Raw genomic sequence first — 15,861 nt, 5'->3', positions numbered from 1 at the left:
GGCTCTGTGTATGACGAGGTACAAAACCCTCGTCGTAAAGTGGCGCGGATATAGTGTAACTTGAAGAGCGACTTCAACGCACGGACAAAATGAGATCTCGACGTATGGTTACACGTGGGGAGAAAGAGTCCTTCTCTCTCTCTCTCTCTCTCTCTCTCTCTCTCTCTCTCGTAACAAGAATTTACAGTACCGTGAAATATGAAATGTCCGCTCACCCCGTCGCTTTTCGTCTTTTAGGTAGGCAATTGTGCGACGTTTGCGCCCCTTAAAGAAGACCGACAGATTGTACTTTGCAACAACTTTTTGTATTTAAAATTCCAACTTTTAAAAAAGAATAAAAAAATATTTATTTTCCCATAATGTGTAATAAATTATTTAATTATCCACGCCCTTTTATGCGTGTGTTCGCTTATAAAATTATAAAAATTATATTAATAACTGATTCTGCTAATTAGCTGACTGGATGAGTGAAGACTCGTGTGATTTGCAAAATTTTTACGCCACATCTCAATAATAATTCTATAATAATATATTATTGTGAAAAAGCGTATTTATAAAATACATAACTTTGTGCGTGAAAATGTACAATTTTTCATTCGTAGAGACATTAAATATTTCACAGACGGGAAAGGGAGAAGGAAAGCAGATACGAAAGCAGACGACTATATAAAAGAATTCAGAGTATTGAAGTAAATATGAAGCCGGAAGAGACGGAAGTGGAGTTGCATTGTGAGTGCAACAGCTTGCCGGCAGCTCTTTTTCAGCCTGTTTCTATAATTTATCTCTACTCTCTGCGGACACTTACTTATATATTCTAACCGAGCGTTTCAATGTCTCTTTTTGTTAACGTTATGACAGACGAGAGAGTCGTTACTTTGTATTTAACATTAAAAGCGTATAACCAGGAAAATTAGTATCAATTAATGTAAAACACATTTTTCTTTGTTAATATAATATATCGAGTAAACAGAGATTATTCCTTATGTTTCCTTCTTATTTATTAATATATATAACGATAAAGCTTTAAAAACGCAATAATATTTCGCTACTTTTAATAATATCATAAAAATGAGAAGCCTAACTTGTAGTAGCGATATATTTCCCCAGCAAGCTTTGAAGACGCATTTAAATAATGCAGTATAATTGTGCTCAATCGAAGGTTCATTAAGCGATCGATAAAAAACTTTTACCGCTAATTATTCAGACTCATTGCTATTCGAGACACAAATAATTGTCCAGCAAAAAATCTATTCCGAGATGTAGCGAAGCGGTTGCGTGAATTTTACATGCTATCAATGTAAAAAAAGTATCATCGTGTGACAAATTGAATTCGCGATCGCGAGATAATTGTTTCGACATGTTTTCGTGTAAAAAAAAAAGCTTCGCCGCGAGAGATCAAAATTGGAACCCGCTCAAATTGGAACGTGCTCGAATTGACAAAGCGCTCGCTTGTCGACGAAAAATTCAATTAAGTCGTTGACGTTTATCAATCGTCGCAGATTACTGATGCTATTATCCACTCGAATTTCTTTTTCCGCGAATTTCGCGAATTGTTACGTCATCGGCATATAAAACATATGCGCACGAGAGGATCCGATTAAATTTGATTTCGTGGCAGTCTCACAATCAGAGCGAATCGGTTCTGTCAGAATATCGACGGTGGTGTCTCTTGTGTATTGTCATCAAATTTCTCTCCCGTGTCATACAGACCGCAAAAACTAGAATAAACGTCACGTAACGCGATTCCTCGTATCGAACTAGCATCACGAGGACGCCTCGAACAAAAATCGATAAATTGTCACCTTCGCGTGGCCGGCTACAATAAAAATCGAGATAAATAACTCGGAAGTCTCGTCCTCTCGCATTGCTCGAGTTATGGGCGCCTTGCGGCCAGCTGAACCGACATCTTCTCTTCGTTTCTTACCCCCAGCTTTTTTCTCCCTCCTTTTCACGATACGTGGCATACACACCGAGTAAAAATAGCGTTCCATCAATCACAGGGTCGACAAACCCTACCCGGACCCGCCATATTTATGTACGTTCGGATAAATAGATAAATAAAGACGAGTAGGCTCGTATAATTCCCCCTGAAATTTTATTTATGTACGTCCCGCGCGTAAGCACGCGATGAAAAATCCGCTCGTGTTTGTAATTCTAGCGAGTGTTATTGCAAGATTGATGTACGATCTATTTGTCTCGGAAGTGAAATGTCAAATATCCAAATCGTATCTTGAAACATGTTAATATTTGTCAGTTATTTGACTGATATACAAGTTATTTTCAAAAAAAAAAAAACAAGCAATATCTGTCTAAAAAATTGTGAACAAAAAATATTTATCTCTAAATTAATTAGATACTTTCCCTCTCTTCCCATAAGAAGTAATTTTTCATTCATATAATTCATTGATTCGAAGAAATATATCTAAATATATTACTATAAATATAACTATAAATAATAAATATGTAGTTGTTAATTTTATACATGTAATCATGAAATTTTTAATTTATTATTATTGAACAAAAAAAGAAAATTGAAAAAAAAAAGAATTATTTTTAAAGATCTATTTTCAAAGACATAAGTGAAATGATTAAAAAATTACAAATTTATAAATAATTATGACTATATAAATAATCTTTGCAAAATTTATTATTGAACATTCTGTCAGTTGTATGCACAACGCATATGATGTAGATTTTAAAACAAATTATTTATATTTAACTTGTAAGATTAAAATAAATATAATCAATGCAAGATATGTATTCTAATTATTCGCGGAATTTTTTTTTCAGCAAAATAATTTTGTATATTAAAATAAAAACTGTGCGAAAAATCTCTAATTAAAAATTTGGCTCTCGAGTTATAAATTTTGCTTGCATTATGTATGAGCATCAAACGAAATTACAAATTCCACTGTACATGACACAGTAAAAGCAATGCGATTATTCAGCGCAACGCAACCTGTCGTCAGATTGTTGCCAGGCTGTAAAGGTGAATCTTATTAAAAGATCTTAATCTCTCTCTCTCTCTTTCTTTCTTTTGTAATCAGGTTTACGTGCATATATCGCAGATCAAATTCCTTCAGAAAATGTAACTATAAATCAACTATATAACCATGAGATTACCATGTGTATCGATGTTCAAGAAACCATTCCAATCTATATACTACACATACGAGGATTATACTAATTAAACATCTCATTATTGGGAACAGTATCATATCTCGATCGGTATTTGTAAATTGCGCCTAAAAGAAATAAAAGGATATAATAGACTTCTCGAATATTATACATCTATTATATTATAAGCGGATGACCTTGTTTTATACATTGTTTGTATGCATGGATCATATTCTTCTTCTTTTCTCTCTCTCTCTCTCTCTCTCTCTCTCTCTCTCTCTCTCTTTCTCTTTCTAGATAATATAAAAATTATATTTAAATTTGTTTCTACACAATTTTCATTAATTTTCAAAGAATCTATTACTAATATTTCCGATATATAAAATAATGCTAAACTTTAAAAATCAATAACAGTTCTAATAAAAAAAAAAAAAAAACAATTTCTTATTTGCTCTTTTCCCTTTTCTTAAGAAGAACTGTATCTTAAAGTGTACAATTGATTTTTTTTAATACTTATAAAAGGAATTATTGTACAAGCTCTTCACAAATTTCACTTATGAAATAATGCAATGCGTTATTTACACATATCTGTCATTATTTAATTTAAGCTTACTGAGGTTTCATAGATTTATATAATGAGGTAATTTCAAGCACAGCCTAATTAATCCTTAGAAAGAGAGGCAGAGGGCCACTCTTGACTTTGCATTCGCAGCATCACGGCAAACGTCAACGTCGTATAATGGAACTTCATCATCCAAGTACGATGATTAATCCGGTAGTAGGAATTACATGGCCCGAAAGGGACCGGGGCTAGCAAGCAACCAGAGACCCAAGAGCAGTAGCATGTACATCGGTCTGCGAAATTTCACAAATGTTACACCGTCGTTACGCATCGAGATACACGGGTATCACGTGTATATATACGTATGTATGAGACGAACATTCAACGTATAAGACTGCCACGGAGGCAAAACTCATCGGGTGAAGCAAGGTGAGCTGGTTTCCAGTGCCGACCAGCCAGGAGAGAGAATCCCTCCTCGCCGGTTATTAAAAAGTTATAACTTATAACAGCGACCATTAAGTCTCTCCGACTTGCGCCTCGACCGACTGCATTCTGTGCCTAGATTATTCTCGTGAAAAGGCCGTATTCTGCATTCCTCGCCGTATCGTTCTCGTCGTTCTGTCGGCATTACAGAAAATACGTTTCTCCATAACTTCCGTCCGTGACAATCGCGCGCGCTTCTCCTTTCCACTCGAGCTTCCTTTGCCTTCGTCCCTTTTCGGATTCGCACGAGAAGAGGCGGCGCCATTTTTTCCGACGCAAATTATAAGAAATGACAGTAATTGTGTGTAATAAAAATGTTCTTTGCGAATTTATAATTCTATTGATTCACCAAAAAAAAAACCAGAATTTTTCGTCAAAGATATTTACGTCATTTAAAATTCCACGGTTGCGTGATAAATAAAATTTTTCAAAAGACAAGCTTTTGTATAAAATAAACCGTGCGTATAATTATTGCATTCCACTATACTCATATTTTCTAATTTTACATTCTCTAGATTCGAAAACGTCTCACTGTGAAGGCGCCTATTTAATGCAGACTATCACTAAGAATACCTGAGACCTTCGTCAGATTGTCAACGCTTGACAGCAATTTGTCGCTTTTTGCCTGACGGATAGAAACGCGCACCATAGCATGAATAGCATTATTAAGAGCACAATCTGTCAAATTTTATATGTGCCTTCAACGATGCGCAAGCAGCGATATTAATTATGTCAATAATGGTTCGTTTGCAGGAAAACAGATTGTGTAGCGTACTGCAAAGAATGCTACATGTTGCATAGTAATATAAAAAAAATAATGTGTCTGTCTTTCTTAACGCGAATTATTAATCTGATGTAACGTTTATTTTAAATTATGTAACTGAAATTATTTCACCAAAAATAAAAATATATTTAAGAGAAAGAGAGAGAGAGAGCACAGCCGTTTAATCAATTCACGTTCAAGCAATTAATCGATACACATTATTTAAATCTCAAAATAAAATATTGCTATTCATAAATCAATATTCATAAATCAGAACTCTAATTAACTCTATTAATGTATTACATTTAACTGTATTAATGTATTACATTTTTTATATCTATTCTTGATAACCGGTCTTTATTATGACTTCATTTATCATGCACTGTACACATTGTTATCATATGATATTATAATTATTAAAAGTTTGATAATTTAATTATTTTTAATTAACTTTTTAATTAACTTGTGTACTTTAGAATTAATTTGAAAAAAGAAAATCTAAGATAAAATGTGGATGTATATAAGTTTGACTTATCCCATATTAAAAAAATAATTATTCACTATCAGCTGTCAATTAATTGATATTAATTGATATGTATAATTTCAGGAAGGCTTCTTCAATGTCATTCCCATAATTATTATAACAATATGCTCAATCATATCGTAACGTATATGTGGGTCCTTCAGATCCTTCAGATAACAATACAATTCGCACATAAAAGGAAACGTGAAGAATGTTCGTATTTCACGTTTCCTTTGCACTACTTTGAACAAAATATTCAAGGATTATTCTGAGAAGAAAAAATTTGAAAAAATATAGAAAATCTGTTTAAAAATCTAAGATATAAACTATATGATAGCATTTTTTGTTGACAGGCAACAGAAAATGACTGCAACACCGACGCGATTTCATGAAATTCAAACAGCGTCGTCGGTCGATGAATATTTTAATCCAAGAACATCCTCAAGAAAGTTCAAAGAAATCCGGAGGATGATTAAGGGAGGAAAGATTCGAACACAGCATCCTTAACGCTTCCAGATAGATAAAGAAAGAGAGAGAGAGAGAGAGAGAGAGAGAGAGAGAGAGAGAGAGAGAGAGAGAGACGTATAACGAGTAAAAGCCTGTTTCATTATACTACCGTTCGTCTAACACGAAAAAACTTGCAAAGGAAGAGAAGAAGTAGGAGAGAACAGATGGTCTCGAGGGTGGTCGAGGGTAGAAATATCGTAGATCCTCCGACCGGAAAGGTGGTGTACCTGATCAAGACACGAAGAAAAAAAAAGAACGGAAAGAAGAACGTCACAATAGCCGTGGATGATCTTATTTGCCATCTTGAAAAGCGTCTCTGCCGAGCGAAAAAGCGATACGAAAAAGACAGAAAGAAGATAGAAAATCGAGCCCGATATTCATACTTATTTTGCGGGTAAATAGCATTTTTCTCTCTCTCTTTCTCTCCCTCTTCTTCCTCTTTTCCGTCTTCTCGCGCATTTAACTGTTCTCTATTGTAGGTTAACATTTTTTTTTCAATAAAAAAAAACAAAAACGAAAGCGAGAAAAAAGACAGAATCGTTACATTCGACATGCATGGAAAATGAATGAATGAATAATAAATAGTGAATGTTCTGAAGGCTAACAGAAGGTCCTACCTTTTTAAATAATGTTCATAGACAACGGAATAAATTGAATAGCGCGTCGAATGCAAACGGAACGATCGAGCAAGAATAGCACTATCCTTTTAGAAAATTCTAAGTGCATACACATGATATGTATGTCGTGTTGTCGGAATGGAATTCTAGAAACGGAAGGAAAAATAGAAAACAAGCAAAAAAATTATACAAGTATGTATAAATAATTAAAAGTACGTTTATAAAAAGTTCATAATATTTTTAATCCTTGAATGTGCAAATAATTAGATACATAAAATAATATAATTAGCTTTTGATTTTATTCATTGATTAATTATCGTGTAGAAGACATAACGAGATATAATTAATCAGGTCTTTATTTCCTTACAATGTATTCTTCGTTGATTTTTCCCAACCATTCACATCGATTATGCTAATTAAACTTGTTAAACTTTATACGCTTATTTGAGCAAAAAAAAATTGAATTTTACATCCTCCCGGAAGCGGGATCTTAAGAAAGAATCTACCAGGTAAAACCGTTGTGTAAAGGCTTTCCGACACGCTCGTTCGCTTCTGTGGATCACCGGACGTTCCGTATTAACTGCACGTCAAACATAATTTTTACGATCGCGTTAATGCTGCTCTTTGCATTTAACACGGGGGTATGAATACTGTTGGACTAGAATTTTAAGAATAAGGAACAAAGTCAAATAGAAAATATACCGATTGATCCGAATTAATTTCAATCATTATACGAGATACAGAATCAATTATTAGAGTTTTTTTCAAATATTACTGAAAGCCAGAAGTTTCATTATTCTCATTGCAAAATCAAAAATATATAACACAATCAGTAAATATAAAATTAATAATAGCAGTAAAAGCGTATTAAATATACTGAATAAATAAATAAATAATTCAAGTACCGAGTATCATGTTGTATAACGCAAATTATAAAATATCAATTAGAATTTATGTGACCCATATAAGTCTTGGTATTATTTTTAATTAATTTCAAATAAATCAAAATATTTCAAAATACATATAAATGCCTTTGTGATAGGACGACTGAGAGAAATAAAATTCGAGAAAATTATGCGATTTTGTTGAAAAAAAAAACCCATTCGTTATTTTATATTCGAAATTCTTTCGACTTCTTTATGCAGAATTTCTAGTAATAATTTATGTCAAACGCGATAGGAATAACCCGTGAGCTTGTCGATAAAAAAAATAAAATATAACGTTAATAAAATACTAATTGCCAAGCGAGCTTGCCACTAACTAAAGTATTAATTACCAACCACTAGCGAGTAGTTTGTGAATAATAAGCTATAGAACGAGAGGAAAGGAGATAAAATGAGAAGGAAACAAGCGCATTAATTATCTTGTATCGCGTTGCTATATTTCAGTATGCCAAACTATGCGAATATGCGCACAAACAGTCGTAAGTGAAATTTTTATGACACGAACGTTACGTGCAAAATATATCAGTACATATAAAATATGCTACATACATATATTTCTCATAAAACATAATATTGATTTAATTATTATTGATATTTCGTTAAAAGTATCATAAATGCAGCGATTTTATTTAAAACAATTTAAATTCATTTAAATTTCATTTAAATTTAAATTTATTCATTCAGTTATTTTTTAATTTAATTAATTATTTGAATTTGATAGACGTCTAAGATTTGCCGTAAAACCTGTTTTATGCTGCTCGTTGCATAACGCGAATTACGATTATTATTACTTCTTTATTTTGTTATTACATAAAAAATGCAAACAATTTTAATCATTTTGTTTTTCATTATTATTAATAATTATTCATTAATTATTTCCTTGTTTGTTGGAGACAGCAGGATTACGCTCCTGAAATTAGCAGCGTGATATAAGGACGTGCGCACCCGCACGTGTGGTGCAGTTGTCGCGATAAAACGGACGCCTCGGCGCTTTTTTCCCTCAGCCAGATTGTCCCCGCGTCTCGTCGGCGCTGTTTTTTTTTTCTGCCTCGCGAATCCGTCAGGACCCACACGCGGCTCTCGCTTTCATCTCGCCGATAAATGCGCCCGTATCTGTGTAACGCAGTCACCGATGATAACGAAGATAAATCGCTCGGATCTCGCGCGGATCCTCACGGTAGCGAATTTGAGAAGGACGCGGATGCGGTGTGATAAATTCACCGCGTATATACTTACAAGTATATTAATAACGTAGATTAAGTGCGCGCGCCGGACATACTTAATCGTACCATAAATGATCTTAATATACGCAGATACGATAAACACATTTCGCATTTTGTGACGTATCTCGTTCAGATAACAATAATACACATTCGTGTGATTGATATTATTAAAAAATATATTTTTTAATTTTATTTTTTCGAACACAATTTACGTAATAATCGTCTACTTAACATTCTCAGAATATATCGGCCGTCGTATAAAACGTTCTTGCCTTGCTCGGACTAATTTCGCGCTGCGCAACTATGCTGGCGAGGCGTAAAACGCCGCTTATCTGCTCGCTCGAGCTACGTTTCCTCGAGCTGACAAGCGTGTTTGATTGCAACGCAGATAGCGAGTCGCGGATTTCGCGAAATATATGCGCGCCTTCGCAAATACGGAGATTTTCCAGCGGTGCACGAGGCGGCGAACGAGCGTCGACATAAAAGCCATTAACAGCTATCCGCGAGTTCCGAAGGATCCATAAATTAAAGCGTATTCGCGGTACACAAAACGTGCTAACGAAGTCACGAGAAGGATGAATGGTGTTAACATTCTCGCTTCTATTGCCCGCCGCAGTCGATCGACACGCGTTAAACACACCGGAAAACGATCTTACGATTCACGCTCATGTTGAATGGTAGCGTTGGCGGAAGGAGGTTTGATTTACTATCAACGCGGTCTAACAAGATTCGTATCGAGCTTTGAAAGTGAATTCTTTGACACGTAAATAAATTCTTCTTGCCTACGTCAACATATTTATACGTCAACATTTTAATGAACAATACATTTATATTAGCGTTTTATTGAAAATTAATTCTCTTGTTGCGAAATATTTATATCAACATTTTAATCGGAAAGTTTAATTTAATTTTTCTTATTAATCGAGTTATTTTGATCTTTTTATAATCAAGTTATTTTTATCGTTAAAGAGATGAATTCCAAGTGAACTTTATATACAGTGGATTTTTGTAGAACCTTAATAATTACAAATTAATAAGCAATTTACATGCCATTGTTACACGAGAGAGAAAGAGAGAAATTCCGAGATGTATTAAAAAAAATTATACATCACACAAGGAGAGATTTGATTTAGTATCAACGCGGTCTAACAAGATTCGTATCGAGCTTTGAATGTGAATTCTTTGACACGTAAATAAATTCTTCTTGCCTACGTCAACATATTTATACGTCAACATTTTAATGAACAATATATTTATATTAGCGTTTTATTGAAAGTGAATTCTCTTTTTGCGAAATATTTATGCTAACATTTTAATCGGAAAGTTTAATTTAATTTTTTTTATTAATCGAGTTATTTTGATCTTTTTATAATCAAGTTATTTTTATCGTTAAAGAGATGAATTTCAAGTGAACTTTATATACAGTGGATTTTTATAGAACCTTAATAATTGCAAATTAATAAGCAATTTACATGCCATTGTCACAAGAGGGAGAAAGAGAGATATATTAAAAAGAAATTATACATCATACACACACAAGGAGAGATTTGATTTAGTATCAACGCGATCTAACAAGATTCGTACCGAGCTTTGAAAGTGAATTCTTTGACACGTAAATCCTTCTTGCCTACGTCGACATATTTATACGTCAACATTTTAATGAACAATACATTTATATTAGCGTTTTATTGAAAGTGAATTCTCTTTTTGCAAAATATTTATGCCAACATTTTAATCCCAAAGTTTAATTTAATTTTTTTTATTAATCGAGTTATTTTGATCTTTTTATAATCAAGTTATTTTTATCGTTAAAGAGATGAATTCCAAGTGAACTTTATATACAGTAGATTTTTATAGAATCTTAATAATTGCAAATTAATGAGCAATTTACATGCCATTGTTACAAGAGAGAGAAAGAGAGAAATTCCGAGATATATTAAAAAGAAATTATACATCACACACATACAAGGAAACACAATTACGGTAACGTCGTCGATTTTTAGCACAAGAATGTTCTCTGGAATTTTATTCGTTTCTCCTGACTGTCTCGACTCCATTGGAGGATTTCTCCATCCCTAAACGAACAAAGCGCGTAATTCATCGGCTATAAATTTACTGGCGGTCACGTCGCGTCGCAATCCTCGCAAATCAGCTCACCCAAGTTTCGCGAAATAAATTGTGATTCTACGCGGATTTAAATTTATGATTATGACACTCTATATATAGCATTGCATCTTTTAATTTTCAACTAAAATATTACAAAGTGCATGCTTTATGTGTACCATTTAATTCCATTTATTATATAATTTAATAAAAAAAGAGAAAAAGATTTCACGCTATAAGTAATATTCTTCCTGTTTCGCGTAAAAAGATACGGATTTCAATAATAAGAGCGCCAAAAATAGCGTTCAAATTTTATAAACCGGAAAAGAAATTGCAATTTACGGGCAAATTTAGAAATGCAGGTAATCTAGAAAAGTTCAGTCTCATTACGCGGTAAAATGTAAATTGAAAGCGGTAACCTTTGAGGTGGTTATTGAAAGTAACCTCGAAAATGTAGACGAGAGTGAGGTGAGCAAAAGAGAGAGCTTCGTGTTAATGGTGCACCACTCCGGGAATCTCCCGCAGTCGCCTGCCATTCGAGTTCTACTTGATTTTGCCGCAGCTTTTATGTCCGACCCAGCTTCGACCGCTACAATACATTTTCTTCCCTTTAAAGTAATTTGTTCTCCCTCCCCCCTCTCTCTCTTTCTCTCTTTATTCCTCTATCTCTTTAAAAGCGGTGCATTTTAAATCGTGTCGGGAATTCGTCACGATTTCCGAATATCGATGAAACGAGAGAAGAGATTAAACAAATGGAATAAAAGCCGAAAATTGAGCCGATTTCTCCGAAATGATCGCAATATTTTGCAATTAAGAAGTAAATCTTTTAAATTATGTCATAATCCTTGAAAAGAATAATAGTATTATTCTTGAATTATTTCCTAACATTTATCACATTTAATAATATTCAAGTTTAATGCTTTATTTTTTCTTTATTTTAAATAATTCGATAATTATTATTTATAATATTACGATAATTTCAGGGAAATTTGGATTTCAGGCTTTTATTCGCCATTTATTTATAATAATTTAATATTTGTTTCTCGTGTCATAATATAATAATTTGATTTGATATTTGCCTAGTGATTCGGCAAACATTCGAAAAGATTTCACACAGTCGCACTGAAATGCCCCAAGCCCATTTGATACGCGACGGACTGTTCGAAAAGCTCTCACGTATTTCAATGAATAAATTCAACTTTGATGTCGCAATCAATACGCACCCGACTTCGTAATTAAAATTGAATTTTCAGGACAAATTGAGGAGAATCGATCGACCTCGTCAGTCACCGAGTGCTTCGCCAAAAATCCCGTTTGGTTATCGTCGCGCAAACCGGATTCTAGAACGTTTTAAAAGTAGTTGCCGATGTTTTTTCCTTCGTAAATTGCATGTCTACTGGTACCTACCACCATAATTATTTTTGCACAAGCGATGAGACGAATCGCAAGGACAGGGTCATATATTGCATTACGAATAGTTCTCGATTCTAAGAGATTAATATTCCTGGCAAATTCCGTGTCACTGATGTGACCCACATCTTGAAGATAATTTATTATATTTGAGACTTATCCAATAATGAAAAAATATATATTTCATGCGTGCATTTTACAGAAATGTCAATATAATTTTTATTAAAAATCTTTTTTCTTTTAATTATCATGTCACTTGGAAAATATTTTTTAAAAGAAATTTTATTTAGAATATTGATTTTAATTTTATATATATATATATATATATATATATATATATATATATATATATAAAATTAAAATCAATTGTAAAATTTTATTTTGCAAATATATTTAAAAAATTTTTTGCTATAAATAAAAATTCACCTAGTAAATGGACCAATTTGCGTGCAGCTGTTATATTATTTATTCTATGCGAATAAAATTAATACATTCCCGATATTCATTACCACTACATATACACAATGCAATTTACATATAAAAAATGCTTGCCGAAATTTACAAAAGTAATTGCAGAAATAATTTTTCCGCGTGCATTTGACTTTTCAGAGAAAGCATTTCTAGAGAAAAATTTTCTTACTATCGCAGAAATATTCAATATTTTCAGTATGATTTAATAAATTCAATTTTTAAAATTGATTCATATTATATATGACCTGATATATCATAACATGATATTTTTCTATAATATTTAAACATAACAGAAAAAAATGTTCATATAAAATTTGTAAAATATAAAGAAAAAAAGAGAATACGACATTGCGGAAATTTTAATAGGAGAAAATATTTTATTCGCGTTAATTGCAGTTGTTTTGTCTACAAAACCATATAATATATACATACATATATATGTATATACATACGTATATATCATATGTAATATAGAGAATGTATCAATCTTCAGTATATTTTTAAAATTTAAATTTCAAGCGGAATTAAATCATCAAGAAAAGATAATACATATCTCCAATAAAAAAACTATATTTTTGTAGCAAAATATTTAAAGCGCAGTCTACATTGTATCATTGTATTTAAACTAAAATTCTACCGTTCGTATCATCGAACAATAACAGGAAGTGACCTCCAACAGCCGACTAAATACATTTTTATTTCTCATTATGTCTTATATGTTTGGCGCCAAATATAGCCATATAATTCTCAGGCAACGCACATTTATGATAGAAATGGCGATCTTTACATATCTGACGAAAGCTTTGTCTCTTTTTATCTGAACCGCATCTCTCTTTCTCTCTCTTTCTTTGGCGAAGTGTAAACGCATATCTATCTCTAAATGTGTATATAAGATAGCTAAGTCTCAAACGAGATTCAAGTTACATTTACATTTCGCAAAGCGCTGAATACGAATACGATCTATCTTCGCGCCAAGCATGATAAGCGTATCAAGAGTCTAACTCACATGAAATTGCCTCCTTTGGAATGTCGCTGAGCGGAAAGCCCTGCGCCTCGAAGATCGGCCTGACGTTGTCGCATTTGAGACCGGCGGCGTTTATCGTCGTCGCGACTCCGATAATCGCCGTAACAATCCACAGTATCATGGCACTCATTTTCGCAGTCGGCTTCCTCGTGCAGGAACTCAAACAAGGGACGAAGGTGAAGGATATACGCGAGCAGCGAAGGACGAAAAAAACACACGCGCGACGAGAGATCTCGACACAAATTCACCAAGTACTTTTTTCGGCAACCAAACGGACGCGATGACGTCTTTCACGACGCTCGTACATTCGCGATGACGATAATGGGTATATATTATCGGCGCGACCGACCAATCGGCGTTGCCCGCGAATTATCGCCGATTAAAACGACAAAACAATCGCGGACGCCTTCGTCGAATGAAACTGGGAATAACGAAACCTTCTCCCTCGCGGCACGACACGCACTGACCGGCGCTGACTGAAGCGAGCGACGAAATGTGCGCCGCGAACGGCGAGCCGGTAACGGCGCGCCTGCGCCGGACGATAACAGGTTTGAAATCAGTACCACCAACACAGCTCCTGCGCCACTCGAGTGACGCAGAAAACCCCACGTCGAATCGAAATGCGCCAAAATCGTTTTTATACCCCTATTCTTTTTCTCTACACTTTTACTACACTGTGCGTATAGCAAGACAAATATGCGTAATATAAATTTATTACACAAATGAATATAATAATAGATTGTATCGCTTTTATTTAAAAAGGCGAAGGATATTTGTGGATACCCACACAGCACATTATACTAAAAGATAACGAAAAGATGTCTTTTTTAAATGATCTTTTTCGACAAAACGAAAAGATGTCTATAAAGACATCTTTTCGCTTTGTCGAAAAAGATGACATAAAAAAGACATAATAGTATGTGGCATGTGTTTCTTCGCTTGCCGCTACGCGGCAAGCCACTCTTAACTTTTCTCGTATTTAATATTTATCACGAAATGTATATAAAGAATTAGTAATTAATATAAGATCTGAAACATATTTTTGCCTTTTACGAGCAGTAATGCCAGAAAGAGGATACTGCTCGCACGCATCAATCAGAGAGAGCCACAGACATGTGCTACGCAGAATGATTGTATGCGTGTAAGCCGCATCCTTTTCCTGACATTACTGTTTATCAGTTTAATTTCTGACAAATTGAATTTAAAATAATTTATTTAATATCTGGATTCCTTGTTGGGATTCAGAATATTAAACAGATTATTAAAAATTAGGCGGATAAATGGGAGAAATAGCCCATTTATTGCGTGTATTGAAGTATTCCTACTACCGAGTGTCGATAATCTATATAGAATGAATCAAGTCATCTTATAGTCATCATATGGACAAAACTAAAAAGTCACTGAATTCGGGTCATGAAACGACTTTTAGCCATCTTTTTGTCGACTTAACGATGTCAGTAAAAGATGTCTGTGACAAAAAAATGTCCAGTTTTAGTAGTACTTTTAGACGACTTGGTGCTGTGTGGGTAGTTTAATGTTAACTTTTAATTTTTTTTAATTGTATCGCCATAAAAAAAATATAATGCTTAAACGCAAACAATTGGAGACTTCTTTATATTATGAATGAGATACTATGAATGAGATCTTTTCAATAATTCGCCTTTTAAATAATGTCTCTCTTGTAAATATACGTATATACATGTATATGTACGACACATTATAACTTAATATTATATAAAATATCTTTCAATTATCCCTCGCTATTTTCTAATACTATTTAAAAAAAGTAATTATGAGGCATATTCATTTAACATCTGCTGATAATTACATGCTATTATCGATTCTTGGTAAAATCTAATTTTATATTTTATAAAATTATATTGTGTGTAGATTTCAAAATTATGTTTATATGAATTGCTTATGTATTGTTTTGCATCTTAAATTTATATATGGATTTTTTTCATGTATGTGAATTTAAACCTTATAAATTAAATGTCAGAATGCAAAAAAATTATATTGCAAAGTAATTATATTATTATATAAAATATAGAGTTAATATATAAAATTTTAATATATATAATATAATATTTATATATAATACAATAATATATATA

At 33.2% G+C, this 15,861-nt stretch overlaps 1 protein-coding gene and 1 long non-coding RNA gene across 4 annotated transcripts in view; one reads left to right on the top strand and one right to left on the bottom strand.

Moving 5' to 3' along the window:
- The window catches only part of Dlp (glypican dally-like), a 126,529-nt gene extending 112,297 nt beyond the window's left edge, over positions 1-14,232 (bottom strand). The window contains exon 1 of the mRNA XM_083101903.1: positions 13,730-14,232. Within this exon, the coding sequence (XP_082958029.1) occupies positions 13,730-13,877 (148 nt within the window). The 5' untranslated portion in view covers positions 13,878-14,232. The remainder of the gene's footprint in view (positions 1-13,729) is intronic.
- On the top strand, positions 6,184-12,381 carry LOC145973398 (uncharacterized). 3 transcript variants are annotated; one of them, XR_014439427.1, is made up of 4 exons: positions 11,082-11,204; positions 11,926-12,018; positions 12,096-12,198; positions 12,273-12,381. It is a non-coding gene; the product is annotated as an uncharacterized LOC145973398 (long non-coding RNA). The 3 variants fall into 3 exon arrangements; XR_014439428.1 differs by lacking the exons at positions 11,082-11,204; positions 11,926-12,018 and adding exons at positions 6,184-6,349; positions 6,435-6,764 and having other exon boundaries at positions 12,096-12,381; XR_014439426.1 differs by having other exon boundaries at positions 12,096-12,381.
- Positions 14,233-15,861: the final 1,629 nt, after the last annotated feature.

The sequence above is a fragment of the Camponotus vicinus genome, unplaced genomic scaffold (genome assembly GCF_025532165.1).
Source record: "Camponotus vicinus isolate PSW18456_S1 unplaced genomic scaffold, iyCamVici1.0 SCAF_6, whole genome shotgun sequence".
Taxonomy (NCBI): Eukaryota; Metazoa; Arthropoda; class Insecta; order Hymenoptera; family Formicidae; genus Camponotus; species Camponotus vicinus.
The sequence above is the reverse complement of the archived record's forward strand: the minus strand, read 5'-3'. Positions and strand labels throughout refer to the sequence as shown.